The sequence below is a fragment of the Anomalospiza imberbis genome, chromosome 2, assembly GCF_031753505.1.
Source record: "Anomalospiza imberbis isolate Cuckoo-Finch-1a 21T00152 chromosome 2, ASM3175350v1, whole genome shotgun sequence".
NCBI classification, from domain to species: domain Eukaryota; kingdom Metazoa; phylum Chordata; class Aves; order Passeriformes; family Viduidae; genus Anomalospiza; species Anomalospiza imberbis.
The window spans coordinates 10,496,712-10,519,843 of NC_089682.1; the positions used below are offsets into that span (position 1 = coordinate 10,496,712).

The 23,132-nt window shown below is 33.7% G+C and overlaps 1 protein-coding gene across 13 annotated transcripts in view; it reads left to right on the forward strand.

Annotated features, from left to right (window-relative positions):
* Positions 1-23,132, forward strand: part of DMD (dystrophin) — a 1,045,484-nt gene that overhangs the window by 329,736 nt on the left and 692,616 nt on the right. For all 13 annotated transcript variants that reach the window (XM_068179791.1, XM_068179794.1, XM_068179795.1 and 10 more), the window contains 4 exons: positions 8,488-8,673; positions 9,345-9,526; positions 13,013-13,163; positions 18,102-18,221. In XM_068179791.1, coding sequence (XP_068035892.1) covers positions 8,488-8,673; positions 9,345-9,526; positions 13,013-13,163; positions 18,102-18,221 — 639 coding nt within the window. The remainder of the gene's footprint in view (positions 1-8,487; positions 8,674-9,344; positions 9,527-13,012; positions 13,164-18,101; positions 18,222-23,132) is intronic.

Here is a 23,132-nt window from a genome sequence, read left to right on the forward strand (position 1 = left end):
ATATGAGTACATTTATATATGATATGGGGAAGGATAATATTGCTTGGAAAAAGTTTACCTGTAAGGCATCTATAATTCTTTTCTGCCACATCAGCAATATCAGGAAAAATTATTTGATAAAATATTTGGAGATTCTGTTTCAACATTCTGGTAATTATTTCAAGAGCAAAAATAGTTAATTTATTTCTAGAAGAAGGTACTATGAGTAAATAAATAAATCTCAACAAGTGTGCAATTCCAGAATTAAGAAATTGCTTTTTTGCTAGATCTCAACTAGCAAAGCAAAGGGGAAAAGGGGAAGATGAAAACAAGTATTGAGAAAGAAAGAGTGAAGATAAGAATATGGTTTTGAAACAGCACATTTATAATGTATTTATTAAACTGACAATTCCCGAATTTCTAGTGCCTGTTAGGAGTTTTGCAGCTACAAAGCTACATATTAGTTGTACATTGTCTCTATAATGAGAATTTAGAAGCTTGTAACTCACTGGTTCGTGCCCACCTTTTTAGTAATTGGATCTGACTACATCTGACTATTCTCACTTACTCATTCTCCACTGATTTGTGGCTCAGAAATTTCTTGACTTCGAGATGGCATTTTTTTTTTTAAAAGTCCTCAGTGGATTTTTATCCTGTTCTTCTATCCAGTTACTGCTCTCTGTAAGCATTTAAGAAAGTTTTATATATAGCTTTCCGCATTCTGGAGGGACTTCTTCATAGTTCCCATTCTTATCTTTTGGAAATATTTCAGTATTTTCTGTATTAATACCCAGTTTATAAACCTGAAGCTCTACATTCAGAAGAGGAGAAAAACCCCATTGTGAGATGATTGGTTATCCTCTTGACTGATTCCCAGCTTTTGATTTATTATTCAGAGCACGTAGCTACAAGAAAGGTAGTTACACTACAGAATTATAAAAAAAAAAACCAAACATTAAATCACTTGATTCTTTTCTGTGACAGGCTTTTGGCTAGTTTTTAATTTTAAATTGAAAATATATTCATTGCAGTGGTTTCCATTGAAGAAGGAGAGCCTCTTTAATAAAAACTAAAATACATTTTGGGAGAGTTAAATACAAAATGGATAAGCGGCATAAGAGCCATGAATGGGATATTCAGCTTATTCAAGCAAATTTCACTACTGAGATTTTAGATGACATTGCAAAACCACTTATTTTAATAATTCCTTCCAACTCTAATAGCACAATTCAACAAATGTTTTTGAATACTCTGAAATCTCCAGGACCTCAACCTTAGCTTCACAGAAACTGTGTAGTATATCCACTAATTGACTCTGGCCTGAGAATCTTTATTTCTCAAAAGAAAAAAATTATCTTAGAGATATATCTTGTTGAAGTTAATTGCTGTGGCTGTTAATGCTTTTGAAGGCATTTTGATATTGCACTATGTGAAAATATAAAAAGAGTTTTGAAGTTAAATATTTTTATTGAGAAGATGGGAGGGTCTTTTATGCTATGGAATAACACAGATTTTGCTGACAGCACTAGCACTAGCAGAAGAGAGAGAGAGACTAGGGGAAAAGAAAAGGAAGAAATAACAACTGAACAAGGTGCTGAATAGAGAAGGCTACTTTTTCTTCCAGAATGATAGAACCACATTTATACATTTTTATAGTTTTTTGAACTATAAGGCTGTAAAATTCACTATGAAGTATATGTGAAAGTAGGAAAAAAAGCCTGATTATTTTTTTCACCTTTTTGCTTTTGGCCTGCATTTCTATAATCTTAATCTTGAAATCTCCATTTGTATTTTAGCAGGATGTTGTTTTGATGTGTGTTTCTTGATTTGTCTGTTGCCAGAGAGAAATGGGGTGCAGTCTGTATTTCTATATCTGTCTCCTGTACAACATGTTAAAAAAATAATTCAGTATATTTTAGGACAATCCATTTGCATTTCTCTTGGCTCAGATAATTTACCTCTTTCCATTCAGGCTTTCTGATAATACATATAATAGTTTTCTCCACATGGAAATTTTGAGAATACAATTTAGAGCATAGAACGTTTCATAGAATGGTTTAGGTTAGAAGAGGTGTTAAAGATCTTTAAAGACCTTTAAAATGTCTTTCTCAGAGCAGTCTCCTTCAAAGTGGATGTTACTTTAGCCATTACTACATTTAGAATTTGCATTTTAAAAATTAAAATTAAATAAGCATGGCCATTGTCTAGTCAATCTTGCATAGTTTTCATTCTACTGAATTATTCTGTGACCACAATTCAAATTTTAAGGTGCTCTAGTCATCATTAGTGGGTAAAATTACCTTTTCCTTTTTTCTTTGTGTCTATGTGACAGTACAAAGTGCTCTGGGAATTTCTCAAATAAGCTGAATCTGCTGATCTGGAGTTACGTTGTTGGTAGCTCCAATGGGAAAAAGCCCCAGGCTTCTTGACCTGTAATATACTTTCATCAGGACCCAGTTACCATTTACTGATGGAGAGTTCTGAGAAGAGTCATTAGTTAATACTGAAAACTTATCCTGGGGTAAAACTTTCACCTTTCTTTATATAGAGTCTTATTTATGTATTATGTAGAGGCCAAATGATCTCACAGTCAACTGCGTGACATGACAACGCCTAAAGTATACTTCCCCTCAAAATGTGCCCAGGTCTTTCATCAGGAAAGGGAAAGTTTGAATAATGGTGGGTAGACTAGCCCTTTCAACAGGAAGAAATCATAATTTTATTGTAGGTTTATGATGAAAGTAATTCCATTCAGTCATTGACTGTCAGAGCCATGGTTCTTAATTGCTTGAATAGGAAGTGCCTTCCTTAGAGAGGCAAATACAGGTTTCTTGTCATCAGCAATGCTACAAACAGCAATATATTTTATAAGCAGCAAAACTCAACAAAATTAAAACCGTTAAATAAACTGAGGCTGAAAATTTTCCCTGGAGACTTTATAAAAGCAACATGTTTTGATACACTTTGAATCAAGTAGCTACTAAGCAAAACCTGATTTGATATTTTTCCAAATACAGGTGTGTTGAAGAAAGAAAACTAAGGAAAAAATCTTTTTGCACAGCACTGACTCACTTGGCCATGTATGCAAAATGAAAAAAAAACTTTTCACTTTTTAGAATGTTTGATCATCATGGGCAGCTGGCAGCCGTGATTGCTGTGTCTGAATTCTGAGCACCATCTTACCTGTCCTCAGAGTTCCCAGTCTTCGTCTCTTCCCCAAGCCAATTGATTGCAGTTTTTTTCATTGTCTTTAAGTTGTCTTAAGCCAGCTTCTACACTTGAGTCCCCAAGGTGCAACATTTTGTTTTAATGCCAATAAGTTCTTTGTCTCTTTCAGTCTTTATTTGTACCAGCTGTACCCATGTAGAGTAGTTGAAGAAATTAATTTTCTTTTACCACTTTCCTGTCAATAGTTCCAACCTTCTCCTTCCTTTGTAATGAATGTACTTTCATCAATACTGCCTGGCTCTGCCTTTTCTCCTCAGCATATACATTGCCTAAGCTCCATTGATTTTTAATGACCTAATAATCTGCTGCATCTCAAAACTGCAGTTGCAAGGACAGGTCAATTCATCCAGGTGGAAACATATGCAGAAATGGAGCCACAGAGAAAATCAAGTACTAAAAATGTAACTTGCCTCAATTGAGCAAGCAAAACTTGCAATTTTTCAGATTTATCATAAGGCCAAAACTGTGTGGCTTTTCAGACATATAAGGAAAAAAAAAAACAAACAAACAAACAAAAAAAAAAAACACCAAAAAAACCCCCACCACCTTTCTTACCTAAGATTAATTTACAATGATGTTTTTAAAATACTTAATAAAATGGAAATGCTAGCCTCATTTAGAACAAGGAAATTGTTAAAACTATAACACTATAATAACAAGCAGTCTGAACCAATTTATCTTAGAAGTTTTATTACCAGAAATGACTGAACTGTGCTGTCTGGACTCATCTGTTGAGAAAACATAATCTTGATTATTGAAGAGACTGTTTTATCATTTAACATTTTAACAGTCATAATTTTGAAATACAGAGACACATAAAATAGATTTTGTAATGAGAAAGTTGGAGGAACCAAAAGAATAAGCAGTGATTTCATTCTTAGATGATAGAAGGCATAGTTAGAGAGTGAATAATGTGAACTATTTTCTGAGGCTGCAGTCCTGCAAAGGGGGTTTCAAGATGAGAAAGATACTCTGAACTGAAATTGGCCTTTAATAAAAAATGTTTCTTTAAAATTTTATGTCTTTGAATTTAAAAGCTCTAAATGTCCAGAGCCACATTCTTTATCTTTTACAGTGGGACATGCAGTTTCTGAAGGAAGGAAATACATAATATAAATAAGAGTGCTGGAGTGAACCCTAAAGATTTCCTGTAAAGCTACTTTCTAAAGCTGTCCATGTAATTTCTAAAACTCAGAATCAGTCTTTATGTATTAATAGAAACAATCTTGGGGAATTTGCTAACACACAACTAATCCTTCTCCTCTCTTTAAGATAATAATGCAGTAACAGGTGAGGAACACTTTGTCCCCTTGTTTTCTCATCTTGGAGGAGCTACAAGCTCATGGTTTATATTCTGTGAATTAATTCATACATTTGCCAGGAATAGCTAATTTTTCCAGGCTTCTGAAGGTCAGAGGATTTTTGCTTTCACTTATTAAACTTTAAATTAATTCTTCAGAATCCCTGGGGTCTTTCAGCCCCCACAGCTAAGCAGAGGATGGTGAAGTGTACAGAGCTTAAACTCACATTGTTTTATCTATGTATAATTCATCTATGTGCAACAGAAACCAAAGACCAAAAAAAAATAGTCTAGAGGACAACATGGGTCTAAAGCAATTCTTTCTTTTTACATCAGTCCATAAGAGCAACCAGGATTGTTATACGCAAATGTGTCTGATAATTTTTCAAAACAGTTTGGGAGATGATTGCCTATCTAATTCCCAGCTACATGTGCTGCTGTGTTCATTAAAAATTTTAATTTCTCATGTCATTTGCACTGGTGTTGGTCAGTGTTCTCCCAAGTATAGCAAACTTGAGCATTCACTGGCTCTGAGAGGGCTTGCCTGCAGGGGGAGGTTGCTGTCCACATCCTGCTGTGGTCCTGGAGAGCTCAACAGGTCGCAGTGTAGGACTGCTGCTTCCAGGGTCACAAGAGAATTGCCTTTAGTCATAGTAGCTTTCCATCTTGGCCACAGTTTGGGTCAGTAAATTTCTTTTAAAGGTTGGATAACAAAACTGTTCCGCTCTGGTTGTTTCGTTAGTTTAAGCAAGAAAAATGAGTTTCCAAGACTGTTCATTAAGAAACAGTTGGCTTGTTAGCCAGTGTAAATTCATGAGAGCAGACAATATTTGTGATGAGCTCAAGGCCAAGGCTCACGTATTTCTGAGATGATTGTGCAGCCCAAGGAGGAGGGAGGGATGGACCACCACAATGAGATTTTGTTGAAGTTTTTATTCAGTAAATCACTTTGTTTTGCTCCAACTCCAGACAATCAAGTTTGTGTTGCATACTCATTACATACTTTATTAAGAATAGGTTTTGATTTAAGAATGATACTGCATTTATATTTAGGCAGTTTTTTTCCTAAGAATAGCCTTCCTAGCATTATATGGCTAGAACAATTTGACTACAGCCTGTGCTCATTGTTTTTCATTCTCTTAAAAAATATGGTTAGAAACAGCCATCACAACTTATATCAGATATCTATATTAACAACTGTCCTCTCTGTGTAGTATATGGAACACTTTAAAATTCTATTTTTCTTACTTTCTTAGAAATTTCAGAGAGATTTCATATGAATTAATAAAAAACTCTCACAGGTTTTGCTGTTTGGTTGCCTACCAATATGATTTATAAGAATCAGAGGTTTCCATTCTTGTTTGTCTTATGTGGATTATTTCATTTTGGGAATATTCTTAGTGCTGTCAGATCTATACATTTGAATTGGGGGTTTATTAAGGGATGAATAATTGGTGTAATAATCTTTGAAACACTACTTTGGTTTTGCTTTTTAATACAAAGAGTGTGCCATAAATATTAGGTCAATGGTTGTCCCCTTCTAAGTGTTTCATGTTCCATTTACAGCTAATTCCATGGATTTGATACCTGTTTTTCATTCAATATGCAGGATAAGTAAGGATGGCCAGTTATCTTTTGAGAAGAAAACAACGCTGACAGTAGTAGAAATGAGATATAACAGTGTTTATATGTATTTTTTGACAAGTCAAAAAACCACAGTTTCCTCCAATGAGTGTTTTTTTATCCTTGAAAACATTTTACAGTGTTACAATTTTAGAAATCTATACTTATGTATTTTTCTTCTAGTCTTTTTCTGTTTCCCTTATGTCAGAAAACAGGCTTTTGTTCCTTTTTTTTTTTTTTTTTTTTTTTTTTCTTTTTTGATTAAGAACACAGTTTGAAATACCTGTCAAGAAACTCTGTGTTTCTATTTTTATTAGAATCTTTTTGGGTTTTATACTTTGAGAGATGTTACAACTGATCCGAAATTCGTCTAGGCACCATTTTCTTTCATAGGTCATGATTACAAGATTTTTCAGTGCTCTTCTGTATAATATTTATGTTAAAATGAAAGAAAGTAAAGAAATTGCTGATCATTAGGAAAAATTATACTTAGTAGCTGTTTCTCAGACAAAGTGTTATTGGGGGTCCTTACTTAAAGACTTGTCATACATGAGACAATTCAGTGTCTGATCTAGAGAAAGAAGGATTTTCAGATGAAGAATTTTCAAACAAATTCAGACAACATAGATTATCATATATCTCTACAAACATGATATCCCTAGACTCAGACAACTATTAAAGCATTTTTTATGCTGCAACAGATATGGATATATACCATGAAGTATTGCTATGGAAAGAAAAAAAAACTATTACCTGTGAAAAGCACGGATCAAGTTATCCCTTTCCACAGTGGAAAAAAAAATATATCTTGCTGCAGAAACGTGATCTGGTTGGGTGTAATTTCTTATTGTATTGTATATTATTTGAAATCCAGAATTACACACAGGTCAGAAATTAATTTGTGCTGAAGGCATTTATGCCAACAATTTTCTGTGCTTTATTATTAATATTTCTATACGATAGTACTTCCTTTTAACAAAAAAAAAAAAAAAACACGAACCAAAAAACAATAAACAACCACAACCCACACTATAAAGTTCATCGGATTTCCAAGCCTGCTTTTCCTCATGAGGATTCAGTTACTGACTGTTGTGTTTCTCACACAAGTGGTGACAGTCATGACTATTACCTAGGCTAACATATATTTAGGGATCTGCATAAATTTCATGTGATTATTAGAATGTAATTCTGTAATTCTGAATGAAGCTGTTATTGTGAAGATTGAAAATTTCATTTTTAATGATTACATTGCATTCATTGCACTTCCTGAAGTCAGCTCACTTGGTTGAGCTTTAATCCCATATGGGCCATTCATGTAAGAGTTGGGTTCAGTGATCCTCTGGGTCCCTTCCAACTCAGAGCCTGCTGTGTTCCTGCTTGTGTTTCTAGTGATAACTTTAACTTTCAGTACTAGACTGCAATGAAAGGCTTTATTAGTGGCTTTGAGCATTTTATTGGCAGAAATTTGTCACTAGGAACAATTCTTGCCAACTATAAAATCATTAAGTGCCTTGATATAATTTTAATGGAAGCATAAGCATATTTATATGTATAGTTTTTTTTTTAATTAAATTCCTGACAAAGGAACTAAACATGTTCAGAACGTTTTGAAAAACATATGGGATGGTATCTTATGTAGTAAATGTATTTTTTGCTTCTCTTCTGTCCTTGTTTTCTACTCTTATACTAATCAATGAGTATTTGTTGATTTCTCTTGACTTTAAGTAGTAGATCAGAAATGGGATTTCTGTTCTCATAAGAAATTTGTCTTCTAAAAAATAATTATAAGGTTAGCCTTTGCAGAAAAGAGAAATCAACAGTAATACACTTTTGCTTGGTTTTAAAAAGTTATGATTTTGCATGAGTTTTGGAGCTTTTTCAGCTTCCTAGAACGGTTTTCACAAAATATGTGTCTGTGGATTGCTCAAGCCTAACATTGCATGAGCTGTAAAGGTTTGATGGTTTGGGTTTTTTAAATGTCCTATTTTCCATAGATTCTCTGCAAAGTCAGAAAGTAACTTGCTACTTTTTTGCGTATATCATTTTATGAGCTTCTGTGTTAAATACCTCTTTAAATATGTGGTAAATATTATTTTCATTATTCACTATTCCAAAGACTTTATAGGGAATTTGAATACCAGTGTGAAATATCTAATTAAATATGAGATTTTTTTATTTCTTTCAATCTTAACTGATCTTGGTCAGTCTATTGATTTTGCATTGCAAAGTACATCCATGTATTAGCAATCTGATTTTTTAACTTTTTTTTAGAATACAATGGTGTTTCATTTATTCCTTTGTAGAACTATCTGAGCAGATGCCGTTTTCATTGCTTTTACAATTTTGGTGTTGATCAGTTTTTAGAGAGTGTTGAAGAAAAGAAATTTAGCACTGTGAGGATGGGGACTGGAGATCTTGAAAACTACCAAACTGCTTTAGAAGAAGTACTCACGTGGCTTCTCTCTGCTGAAGATGCATTACAAGCACAAGGAGATATATCCAATGATGTAGAAGTTGTTAAAGAACAGTTTCACACTCATGAGGTATATGTTTATACTAGTCTTTTGAAATGTATTTATTTTATTCTATTCTCTTTGATTTTTTGGGGGGATTTGTTTTGTTTTTTATGAATTTTGATTCAGAGAATGTAAGCTGGAGACTCTGCCTTAGAGTCTTAGAATTGTTTAGGCTGAAAAAGACCCTTTAGATCCTCAAGTCCAACCATTAACCTAGCACTGCCAAATCCACCACTAAACCATGTTCCTAAACACTGCATCTACACATCTAAGGATGGCAACTCAGCTGCTTCCCTGGAAGCCCATTCCAAAGTTTGAGTACCTTCAGTGGAGATGTTTTTTTTTCCCTAAAATCCAATCTAAACATCCTCTAGTACAACTTGAGGCAATTTCCATTCATCCTGCCATTTGTTATTATACCCACCTCCTTGCAACCTTTTTTCAGGTAGTTGCAGAGATCAGTAAGGTCACCCTGCAGGCTCTTCTTCTCCAAACTAAACAACTTTTTGCCCTTTGAAGGAAATGAAAGTGTTTATTTCCAGTTTATGTTACAAGTTTTGGTGAGGGGTTGAAAAAATTAAAACCAAGGTTGAAAATCATGTTGGCAAAACAGTGCAAATCTGTTCTTTCATTTCAAAGAATGCAACTGAAAACAGGATTTTTTTTTTTTTTTTTTTTTTTTTTTTTTTTTTTTTCAGGGGTTTATGATGGAGTTAACAGCTCACCAAGGACGTGTTGGTAATGTTTTGCAAGTTGGAAGTCAACTTCTATCAACTGGAAAACTTTCAGATGAGGAAGAGAATGAAATCCAAGAACAAATGAATCTACTTAATTCTCGTTGGGAAAGTCTCAGGGTAGCAAGTATGGAAAAACAAAGCAAGTAAGTAATATGTCAGGTGTAATAATATATATTGATTTTGACTGAAACAATCCTGAACTTGACTAAGAGCTGGGATTTTCCTTTACTTCACTGTGAGCAAAACTCCATCTTGTATCTGTTTTAACCTGAAATATGTTGTGTAGTGTTTTTGAACCATGCATGTTATTTGGAGCCTGGAAGCCACGTAAAGCAGCAGCTATGAACAACTTGGACACAGACAACACTTCAACCAAAATTTGCATAACCTACCTTACCTTTTTACAGTTGTTTCAACAAAGAGCATAATGCAATATATTGAACTACAAAGGGGAGAACCTTTGCAAGTTTAAAAAGGAAAAGGAAAACAAATCTTTTAAGGCCTGTAAAACTCAATTCCATTAGAAGAATAAATGAGAGCTTAGCTTTCCTGGAAATATTTCCATGGTTTTATTGGAGTGCAAATTACACTATTTATAAAAAGCTAAGGCCTATAGTTTAAAGTTGAACTACAGGTAGAAGTAGAGACATAATCTATCAAATATTAACAACAATCTCTGGAGATTTTTAATATTACGATATCTGATTTTGAAATTTTGATTTACATAGTACCATCTGGGATAAGAAATTCCATAAATGTAAAAACTTGTGATTGTGCCACAGGGGAGTAATTTGGTTTATGGGATACAGAGATGCAGTATATATTTCCTTACTTTCTTCATAAATATATATTGAACATATTCACTTATTCATCTTACTCCTCTTTTAAGCTTTTTCCAGTTCTACTTTACCTTTTAGAGTTGAGGGTTTGTCCATTGCATTAAAAAGTGAGCTGTGATTTTCAACAATTGTGTGACATAACTCTTTCTTCCAATATGTTCTTAGCAATTCCAAACATTTTTTTCTTTTCAGTTTGCTACTGAGTACTGAAAATGTTTCCTTTATTCTCTCTTCTATTGACTGTAAAATTGTTGATGGGTTTCAGATGTTTCAACTTCTTCCAATTCTAGTATTTTTTTTTTGAGAGAGAGAAATCTATGATGCTTTACTGTAGGGAATTTTTATTTATCATACTTATTTTCATTTAAATCAACACATGCAAGTAGCTATGTCTTTGAGTGGTAGTTTGTCTACTTAAAATGTCCTTTAACACCAGTTGTTAAACCCATCTCCCAGCTGCAGCTGTAGGTCATTGCTTGGGGAATTGAATGGCTTAGTGTCTTCTAAAGCAGGTGATATTTGGGTAATATGAGTTCAGTATAAGACATAAAATGATAAGGGCTTCACAGAGAGTGTTGTGCTACTATTTAATTTCCTATACAAAAAAAAGAAATGTGTGACAAATTCAATGAGATATGGTATAGGACAAGAGAAAATTTCTCAGGAGTGGTATACTTAGATATAGTTAATTCTGGCCTTTTGGTAAAACCAGTATGTTTCAAGAAACTGGCTGGATGATTATAAAAACCTTTCATGTCACAATATAATATATTTCTGGGTCATTATACATAATTTAAACTCTCAGGATCCATCTTCTATTTCAACTTAAAGTAGAATCTTCGGAGCACATTGCTGTAATCTTATCCCTAAGGCAACAGTGACACGTTTAGGCAAACAGGGATGGTTTTTGTGAAGATGAGAACAGCAAAGCTGTCTGACCTCTGTAATGGTAATAGGAAGTGTGAAAAAAGGAACCACACTTTACAGGGAAAACAAAAGCAAGTAATAAACAAGAACAGGAGGAAGATACACTGATAAAGATGCTATAAAAGTGAAAGGGTCTTAGAAAAAGTGATTTAGGAGGTCAGAATGTCAGAGGAAGTTTGGAACACAACAATGCCTTTGTGTAAAAGCAGCCTAGATTGGATTTATCATGTATTCATTATGTATTGAAAGTATTTGACTCTTCTAAGAAGCAGTGCACTAGCATGCTAAAGGAAAACTGTCTTTTTTTTGTATTTCTTCCTCCTGGAAGTATGCTCTATAGTAAAGCATCTCAGTGATAAATATGCCATTGTAGAGAAAAACAATGCAATTTACCACTTTATAGGGAGTTCTACAGCTTTTAAAATGCATTCAATTAAAATAAAAGTTTTTTTAAAATTTGAAACTTATGAGAACCACACTATAAACAAAGGCTTTGATTATCTCCTGAGGTATATAAATAAATACCAAACCCTCATATCAGATGTTTATAAAAGTATTTTGAAAACAAGGAAGTTCCTGGTAAATGGTAAGAAACAAGAAGCATTCTTTTGCTTATGAATAAACTGTGATTATGTTTTGTGATTATTTAATTTTTAAGTTTATGCTCCTTACTTTAGAATAATGTCAATATTATGTAGAATATGTGTTTCATCATTTTCTTAAATTGTTTACTGCAACAGGTTTTCTGTAGAGTTTATTTAATTTAATGTTAAGAGGACTATCTCCAGAATGAAGCACTGTACTTTATAATAGGTTAGTTTAGAACATCAAGAAAATAAAATACGCAGTTGAAAGTGAAGGACTGAGATCTAAGATCACTAATCCCTTGTAAACCATGGGCTTTATTGAAATGGGATATCACCTCTCTGTACTCTATCTGTAATTAATAGAGACATTAGGATGGAAACAATATTATATGAGTCCTCTGGTGGTTTTAATAAATCCTTAAAATATGGTTTCCAGTTTATTTAAAAAAAAAAAAAGAGAAAGAGAAAAAACCAAATCTGAAATCCTAGAATGCTGTTGATGAAGATTTTGTTTAGGAAAGTTTAGAGTATTTCAAAGGAGGCAAGTATAAGTGAAAGTCTGTAATGGATTTTTGGGCAGATCATTTTGGATCTATCTATACATATATAGATCCACATATATAGATCCATATATCTACAATTTGATTAGGCAAAACTGAGTATTTCTTGGTTAATTTTTCAGTGTATTTTCCATTGAATAACTGAAAATATAATATTTTTTCTATTTAATATCCTAAATTAGAGGAAGCCTGGTAAGGTCAGCTGTTTGAGCAGTTTTCAAAATATTTGTAGTGGATAAAACAAGCTTTAAAATAAAACAGAGTGTAGAAATTTTGAACTCCAGCTCTAATAGAAATGTAACTGGAATACAAAGCTTTAGCAGACCAAATATTATATGATGTAGTCAGTTTCTAAAGAAAAAGCTTCAAAAAAATTTGTCTAAATCAAAACTATTTCAAAAAAATTTCAGTTACTTTCTCCGTGGAACCATAGAATGGAAGGGAAGGGACCCATTGGGGTCATTGAGTCCAACTCCTGGCCCTGCACAACACCCCAGCAGTCACCCCATGTGCCTGGGAGAATTCCCCAAACACTTCCTGAGCTCTGCCAGGCTGGTGCTGTAACCGCTGCCCTGGGGAGCCTGTTCCCCTTTCAAAGCATGTATTTCTATTCTGCCTTCAAATGTAACCTTGTGAAAATCTGTTAGTATACAGGGCAGATGTTTCTGACTGTTGTTTTCTTCACTTATAAATTTTATTTTTTCTTTGTTCTACAGTTTACATAAAATCCTAATGGATCTGCAGAATCAGCAGCTAGCCCAGCTAGCTGATTGGCTGACAAAAACAGAGGAAAGGACAAAGAAAACTGATTTGGAGCCCTTAGGTCCAGATCTAGAGGACCTAAAGCGCCAAATAGAAGAACATAAGGTATGCTATGATGTGCTTCCAAAGACATAAAACCCAAATTGGGTGTTTGACATTTTAAAATCTCTACTCTTGCCATTAGAGCATAGCAAAGTACTATGAAATCTTGGTTTAATATTTATTGTTCAGTACAGTTAACAAGCTTTTGTAGACTCACTTTATCACAACTGTGAGTTTTATTCTGATATAAAAAAATGCTTTCTTTTTATATATAAGCAATATACTAGAATATGCAAGGCAACTGTAACATGTTTTCATTACATTACAATGAAAATATATCAGTTTATTTAATACTTGTGTATTATTCTTTTTTCTCTTACATGTTGTAGCAGCAATAATGCAGTAGTCAGATCATATAATATTGTTAGGACTCCAGAGATCCTGAATATATATTATGCACTGTAAGATGCACTACTCTGTAACAATAGAAAATACTTTTTGGTAATGTATTGTAACAAAAAAAAAAAAAAAAACCAAAAAAACAAACCCACAAAAAAAAACAAAAAACAGCCAAACTCAGAAATATAACATAAGATGGAATTTGGCCAATTTATTCCACATTACATAAGTGTAATTTTTAATTGGAAGAATTAGGAACTAAAAAAAGTGGATAGTTTGTGTTATAGATTGATTAAATGTAATGGATTAGATTGCCTTGCTTCATATTAATTTAGATTTTAAAATAAACTTATATATGTGTCTGTAGCACATTATGATGATAAGGAAACACAGAAAAATATAGAAACCAGAGGTGACTTGTGAGGGGGTGGAGATGATCTGTTAATGTCTCTACCTCAATGGCTCAGAGCAGTTCCTTGCCATGGTATCTTGAGAGATTTTAACACCTGATGCTTCTTGGCCTGTGTCAGTGCTAATCCAGGTTTTAGAGGGCAGATCATCCTGAAAAACAATTCAAACTGAAATCAGCCTGTACAGTTCTTTTAAAAAGAGGTCAAAAGCTGCAAAAGACTTTTTGATGCACTTTTGTGCTAAAGATGATTTCTTTGCATTCTGATTAAGGAGTGCTACTGAAGAATACAAATTCTGCAGCTCCTGCAGCTGTTAGTGCTGTCTGTGCTTGCCCTGTGAGGAGACAATGCATTTCAGTATGTGGCTTTGCTAGCTAAGGACATTTTCTGACTTTTTTTTTTATTTTGAAGATAGAAGGTAATTATGAAAGGGTAATTAGAGAAAGAATCATCAAAGATTTTGAATACATCAGTACTAAGACTTGAATAACTTTACTCCTATTTCTATGCATTTGATGCTTGAATACTAACATAAAATGTAATACTTTTATTTATGCAATCTCTATGTGCTTCTTTCTAATACTGAGGAAAATGGTTATTTAGCTTGTATTTGAAGATTCTGAGTGAAGACATGCAGAAATCTGTTTTCCACATGCTTGTTCTTCATTGTGGTCTGTTGAGTTAGTGAACATTATTTATTTATGTCTATTACTTTTCAAATCTGTTTCAAGTACAAGAGGCAATTTGGCTAGAAATCCTGGAAATAAAATGTTTTGGATTTAATTTTAATTACATTTGTATTCATTTATCCCTTGCCTTATTCAGAAGTCAAAGAACAGGGTTTTCTATTCTTTGAGTTATTGAGAGAAAGTGTCATATAGTTTTATTGTATTTTACATACAGCAAAGCTACCTCCTATAGCAAGGGTTAAAACAATAGCATGTAATAGGACATTTTTTGCTTCATTGTTAAACAACAATAAAAAAAGCAAAACTCAACACCCTTCATATTTCCTCTTAGTCTCACACGAGTCTGATTGTATCAGAAAACAAAGTTTTGTAAATTCATAAGAGGAATCAAAATTTTGAAAATATAAAAGTTAATCATCATTTCAAATGAAACAGCCTTAAACAAACATGTTAGGTTTGGGTTGTTGTCATCTTGCCTCTGTCTTCTCTTTACCCTCAAAATTTTGGTTTCTTCTCTTTACCTGCTCATTAGTAGGTACTTTTCACTTATTTATTTCATGTTATGTATCCCCCTTTGACCTATGATTTCCATACATCTGATTCCTTTATTCTATGTATTTTAAAATGATGTTGCAAAAATATTGATCTTGAGTTCTTGTGACTGACACTTCAGTTTCTCTGGTGGGACACATTAAAAAAAAACAAAAAAACAAAAAAAAAAAACAAAAAAAAAAAAAAACCACCAAAAAAAACCCAAAAAAAAAACCACCACTAAAGTGTATTGGACTTGGCAACCAACCATCAGACCAGAGAAAGAACACATTCTTCCCAACATGCTGCTGAGGTCCAAAATATATGAGGTTGATATCTTGATAGTACTAAAAAATTTCTGAGTGACTGAAGTGGTGAACAAGAAAATTTTGTATTAGGAAGGTGCAGAGTTCTGGTAAGGAATATGGCATATTCAATATATTTTGGAAGAATACTTAAACATTTCAGTAATTTCTTTTTTTTTTAGTAGCATTTTAAGTATTTTTTTCTCCTGTTACAATTATTCCTTCCTTATAATTTTGTAAAGGAAGCAAGCTACTTTTCAGTAAAAATCTAAGGACTGTTGAGCTGTCCAAGAAGACTATTGTTTTGGAAATGTTACAATTAATTTAAAAATTGTGCTTTTAATTGCACTGATTTTATTATTCCAGTTATTATACCATATATATTATTATTATTTTATAATAATATACCATATATAGTTGGTAGATTTTTATAGTTTCATTAGGTTTCTAAAAACATCTAAGCCTTTTTTAGTGCCAGGCTTTTTAGTATTTCAAATTAATTTCAAATGTAAAATGAGACATTTCTTCAGTGTCCAAATATCAGGATGAATTTGTCTTTGGGTACTTGGATGACTTTGGCTGGCATTTTTTTTCACTTTGATCTAGATTATGTTTGAGTTGTATAAATTTTTATCTGATAGGAATTAAAGGAATTGCAGAGTTTCATGAGTTTCACTTGTTGCTATATTTATTCATCAACACCTACATCCATTTTAAGTCCTTGAAAATTTGCTATATCTCTAATAAGCTCAGAACAACTTGTTAGAAATTTCCATTTAAATTATTTGAGACGAGTGTGCTCTTGCCATCATAACTGTCCATCATAAATTCCTGTTCCAACAAGATCCTGTAAATAAACAATTCTCACCAATGAATGTCATGGTAAAAATAGACACTTGGGTTATAAAGAACAGTCTTTTACTTCAGAGTAAATTGAATCTGCCAGAGGATTAGATAATGATTCAACTTTCTGGTTCATCTGTTCCATGACTTCTCAAGTCTTTCACAATGTGTGAGAATCCCACCTCCAAAGTGCCATCCACTCCTGCTAACTCTGGTTTTGTTCTGGGATGCCATCTGTCAGATTCCAGCTAATAAGGAAATAAAAGTCACCTTGTCCATGGCTGTAGATTTAGGGAGCAATGAATTTGTTTTGTTTGGCTTAAAAAGGGGGTTAAATATGGGGGAAGTGATCTGTATTATACACACTAATCCATGAACAGTCTGCCTCCTCTTCCCTTTCAAGTGCTGGATCATAAAATGTTGAGAAGTCTAAATTCCAGGGACGACTCTAACAATTTATTATACTTCACAGTCCTTGAGAATTGTTTTATAGTCTAGCTCTTTGAAGCAAATGGTACTCATAGGCATGAAAGTCAGAAAAAGGAGGATTCTTATATTGTCTCAATATGCCCATGAAAGAAATTAACTCTGAAATGGGTGGTAAGATATTTATGCCCTTAAAACAAAGTAGTCTGTGACATTCCTATTGCTTACAACCACATCATGTTTTGGGTTTTTTTTTTTTTTTTTTAATTTTTAAATAAAAATAAGATCTTAAATATAGTTTTAGAATGCATGAGCATATGTTCAGCCAGGACTTCATACATGAGTGAATGACTCTACTTGAAAAAGCAGCAGAAAACCACAACATTGTGAAATTCAACATAGTTGGTAAGACAGTCAAGGTTTCTCTTGTGACAAGGCCATATTATTTTTCAGACTGTAACTATCCCACTATATATGCATTAATCCCTAGAATACACTCAGCTGAAGTATGGAGAATATAATCCAGGACTTTGGCTTCCCCAATTCTTTTGTTGGTTTGAAGCAAGTTAGAGAAACCTAAAAAGTATGTCAGGCAAGATGGAGTCCTGGGTACCTTGAGGGTTTTTTTTCAGGGGAGTGGTATGAGGTCTTCTCTGTGGTTTTAATTTTCATTACCAACGCCACTTTAGCTCCTTCGGTTTTTGTTGTGTGTCCTCTTGCTGCACCAGAGCAAAGGAAGGAGAAAATAGGTCTGGCAGCTCAGTTCTCTGGTGCCAGAGCTGGGCTGGTTTTGATTTTGTTAACTATAGCAAAGAGAGGTTCCATCTTTCATGACAAGTGAGGGGAAAAGGGCAAGCAAAGTTTTCATCAGACATGCAGAAATCACGAAATGCCTTTGTTTCTTGTTTAGTTTCCTGGTTTTCTGCAGTGAGTGAAAGTAGGGTGCTGCATGAATTGCCTAGTGGTGGGTTACCTCCTGAGCAGTTTTCTCCTATGTGAGTAATGTTGTAGGGGTGCCGAACTGAAGTTAGCAAGTGCTTGTTTAATGAAATCTATGTGATTTTTTGTATTATTACAATTTTGAAAAAAATAAAATATTTTCATACATTAATATGAAGTACAAAATTGAATTCAGTGGCCATTTAAAATCTGCAGGCTATTGGTATGTATACATATTATGCGAATATCTGTAAATCAGCTACATTAGGTCAACAAATTATTTCTCAAGCAAAATTTTCAGTCTGGAATATTATATAAGAGTTTTGACTTGTGAGTGAGTAACTTTAAGCTCTGGAGTTCTTGTAGTCAGTTATGCAAGTTAATCAGTCAATGGTACATTTTTTTGTTTTGTTTTTTTACTTTGGAACACATTCTGTAACACATATGCTTTTATTGTAGGCATTTCAAGAAGATCTTGAGCAGGAACAAGTCAAGGTGAATTCCCTAACCCATATGGTAGTGGTGGTAGATGAAAACAGCGGTGACAGAGCTACTGCTGCACTGGAAGAGCAGCTTCAGGTAATGACTAAATGGCAATGCCGGTCCCAAGAAATTGAAATGGAAATTTTAATAAGCAAAACCAGGTAGTGAATGTGTTCATGATCTACAGGATCATAATTTGTAGACAAATAATGGTGATTGAGAAATATTGAGATTATTCTGTATTTTTGTAAAGCACTTTTGAGGGGAAAGTCATAGTTTATTTCCCATTATTTTCTCATGGCCATGTTCCTTAGGAAATGAAGGGATCTGTCACTTAAATGTATTTTCTAAAAACAATCACTTGGGTATCTTTAAAAGAATAACACATTGGAGATACATTTGTGATAGAGATAGCAGCCAAGATATTCTAAAAGTTTTTCAATTAACTTCATCATAGTAAAATTTCACTATTTCAATTGCATCTTTAAAATGTTGCTATTGCTGTATTATTTGTATTCCAATGCTCTTACTGTAGCTGCTGAATGAAATTGCACAAATGAAGGTTGATAATTAATGTTGAGATAAATTGAAGGAGGTCTGTCTTGTGTTGGTGGTCAGCTCTCCAGGAACACAGCTCAAGAGGAATTGCAATATTACAGCCACAATTCCTTCTATTTGTCAGAAGGGACAAACTGTTTTTCTTTATTACCTAAGAAAATAAGAGTTTGTGGGTTCTAAATCATTAACAACCAAGGTTTCTCTAGAGAAGCTGTCTACATTCCAGTAGGTATAACTGTAGCATGGACAGATACCTCTGTGCTGTCTTGAATGTAGCTAATTTGGGTACCAATACCAGTAAATCAGTAATTGGTTTGGAACTTAGAGTAGGTTTGGCTATGATGTTGAGCCCTGCCACTTCAAATGTAATTCTAAGTTTTCTCTACTGCAGCTACTTAGTCACTCAAGGAATACAACCCAGCCAAGATAACAATACAGCCTCTACTGATCCATAATAATTAATTCCTTTTGACTTCATCTTAAGGGTCAGAACTGTGGTGCACCTGCCCAAAATAGTCTTAACTTTCCAGAATATCTTGCCAGACAGCTCCTTGGAATTGTTCAGATCTCTAGCAAGAACATGCTTCCAATAGCAAAACTAAACTTGTAAAATATCTTGAAGGGAAGAAGAGAGAAAATAATTAACAATATTTGATATTTATGGCACTTCATTAGTAAGAATATGTAGAAATGGCAGTCTTTAGTAGTTGTGAAAAACAAATGAAATGTTGGTGGATTGTTAGACAATCAAATTTTACATCTTCAGAAAGAAGAAAAAAGGAACATCGGATTACACAGCTTCATCCCATATTATTACAATCATCGGAAGGTACTATTAGTATCCTGTGCAACATCTGTGGCTGACCCATATTGGAACAAAGCATGAAATAAAACACAGAAAATATAGCAATACCTTAAGGAAACATCATGAATAATTAATATCAATTAAACACAGTGGCAATACACAATTTGTAACTGTACTAGTGCAGAACACACCAATTATTACTGTCTTGGAAAAAGTAAATTTCTTAGAAGATGCTAGATAAGCAGTTCCTGAGTCGCCTCACCCTACAGCAAAGGCTCTCTGAACAGAGCATGGGGTGCTGTGGAAGAGAACATTTGCTCTTCTGTTATGTCCTGTATTCATAATTTCTTACAGAGGGATTTGAGAGAAAACATAATTCCATTGCTCTGAAAGTCAAAGTATATGTAGCAATATGACAGATGTTATTAAAACCCAAGTACAGATATGAAGCTATAGGGTTTAGAATGTTAGGGAGCCGTGGAAACTTTTATCATTTACTACCCAGGAGAACAGAGTTACCATAGTCCACCTGCTCTCCTAGTGAAATGTTATACCTCTTTTTTGTGTACAGGAACTGTTTGGAATTTTTTTTCTTCCTTATCACTTGCAGTCTGAATATAAGCACAGGAGATAAAATGTGTTGACAGGCACAACCATTAGAGCATTTCACAAAAAGCACAATGGAGAAAAGTTCCAAGCTTGATTATGTATCTGTCAGTCTGACTTCTAAAAGTAGAACAAAACAAGAGCATGAACTGTCAGACAAAAGAGCTTAATAAGACTGGCTCACTGAGGTGCTGGTCAGGATCAGATTAGGAAGAAAATGAGCATTTATTTCCATGTAATAGTCAAATATGCATTTTCCAAGCAGGTGCAATTCAGCTTTGCCTTTCTTTTTGAGGTGGTGATTCCTGAACTATTTTCATATATATAAATATCTATATGTGTAATGTGTATTTTTTGTTTCAAATGTTTATGTAAGACAATTTTTTAAAGCCTAAAATTAACTTTTTGAGGTTTTAGGTCTCAGGAAGGTTGACAAGAATCTATGCTGATTTCAAGTGAACAGTATAGAAATTCTTAAGTATTATTGCGTATGCTAAAACATATCTATTTAAGAGGCAATTAATGGCATAGAAGCCAAAAGTGTCCCCAGAAACAAATTATTAATTGAAAATTTACTCTTGCTTGGAAAACTAAACACAAATTCAGGGCTTTTCTTAGAAACAGCTGTCCCACTAAGGTACTTTGAGAGGCTACAGCTAGACCAGGTGAGTGTGAATATTAAAACTACTTTTACATTACTTTGCTTATTTAACATATCAATGTGTGACATATTGAGAGGCTCTGTTTATGCTGCTACTAAGAACCCACTATTTAGACTTAAAACTCTAAGACCCCAATTAAACTCAATCCACAGATTTACCGAGGCAGCTGTGGAATAAGGCTCAAATCTATATTTAGTGCTGCAAAATCAAACCACTTTAGTAGCAAAGCTGTTGCTGTGCTCTGACTCGTTTTTACAGGAAAAATGGGGGAAATTATCTTCAGCTCAGAGAAATGACTGGATAGCATACAGAAGCCATGAATGCAGGGAGATTTTGTTCCATAATTATACCCAGCAGACAACAGGTCTCTTAAGGACTCTTGTGGGCTAGCTCAAATTAGAGACTTCCCCGGGCTTCAAGGGTCAGTGTCTGTGCTAGAAAGAAATCTGTATGAAGTGTATCAAATACTACTTGATGGCTTATTCCCTTGCTGGGGGAAAGGAGATGAGAGTGTGTTTTCCAGGATTATATGTTCACATTATTCAGGGTACTGTCCATTGACTGAAGATGATATGTGGGCTGTTCTTGTAAAAATGCATCAAAATAAGTGAGGAATGTTAAAGAATGAATAGACTATTTCAGTTGTCTCACTGAGAACTTATGACAGGAAGTTACATCCTACAGACTTCAGGGATTTCCAAGACCTGCTCATCACAACAGTATCATATTCCTGGTTGATGCCTGGGAAGTTGAAATCTCCCATAAGGAAAAGGGTTACTGATCTAGAAATTTCTGCTGATTCTCTGTAAAATAGTTTAAATCCTGAGCAGCCAGTTGTCCATTACAGATTTCCAGCCATGGGACTCATTCCACCAAGTCTCATTAACATCACAGCTGTTGGAGCTGACCAGTGCTTCCAGTTCCGCGGGTTTTGTTTCTCCCACTCCGTGTGTTGCTGCATAAAATGTTGAGCACTTGAGAACTGTACAGAAAACCTACTGTAGTTTGGTAGAAATTCTATGAATGGGCTAAATATTCAGTTGTAAAGAATTAATTTTGCATATAGGCAAAAAAATTTTTCCACTTTTTCCATTATTTTAAAGTGGATAGTAATACCTGATTAGAAAAACATTTATCAAATAAGCTCTGTTAGTTGCAGGCTTGCAGTACATGATTTTAATCCAGTGCTCTTATGTTTTACTTATTTTCTTCTCTTCTTGTGCTTCTTTACTTTGACCTTTCAGCAGACTAAAATATTTCACTTTCTTCTTTTGATAGTCATATAAAATATTCTTTCAGTGTCCTCTTAGTAGGAAAAAAAAATCTTCTTTAGCATGCAGATTTCTCTAAAAATTCATGTCAGGGCTGTAAGAAATTTTTTTTGTTTGTTAGTTTTTTTTTGTTGTTTGTTTGTTTGTTTGTTTTTTTTTTTTTGTTTTTTTTTTTTTTAACAGGAGGGTATTTTACTTGTTAGTGTGGATTCAGTAAATTTCTATGAATTTTTTTTCCCAGATATTAGGAACACTTGGAGCAGTCTGAGCTTCTGGGCATCAGCCAGGCTACTGTGTGATGTGAATAGAGAGTTAAAGTTGAGCACCATGTGATTTAGTATAATAACTTCTTTATAAATAATAGTCCTGACATGATATTTTGAACTTGAAATTTCATGTCTTAGCTCAACCAGTGTATGGCTGTTATGGCATCTCATGAGAAATAACTAGATTTAAGGTTGGTTCCAGAATCAGCACTTTTATCACTGCAGTTAGTTGGTCATTTTGCTTACTTTATTAAAATAAAAGATCTTGTCAAATTGCTGAGGAAAAGAAAAGGTTTTGTGGCTCTGAAATCATATGCTGAAAATGGTATTTTGTATTAATGTTTTGCTGGGAAAATCAATATATTTCTCAGAGTTAATGCAGAGCCAGATATTTAATCTTCTTTTCTTGAGCTTTTGGTGTTTTCTAGAGGACCAGACAAAAAATACTTTTGATGGTGTACCACAGTGATAATTGATGGAGATGTTTTTGCAGTTGTTGAGAGGAAATTATTTTTTCTCACAGTAGTCATTAAGAAAAGTCAGCTGCTTGGATGTGAGATATTTAAAAGTTACTCAGGTATGAGGATTTTTTTATATAATAGCTATGAGGAAAGATATGCTTATGATTTTTGAATTAGTAATTATCAAGATAAAAATATTCAATTGAATATTTTTATGGTTGTAGTGTCTACTAAATAGAAAATTGTATCTGCTGATTTTTTACTATGTCATAAAATTGTTAAATAAACAAATTCAGATGGCATTCTGAAATTTATCTTCCATATCCTAGGCAGTGAAACAAATTTTTTTCTTCCTGCTAGAAAAGTCAGTTCTAATTT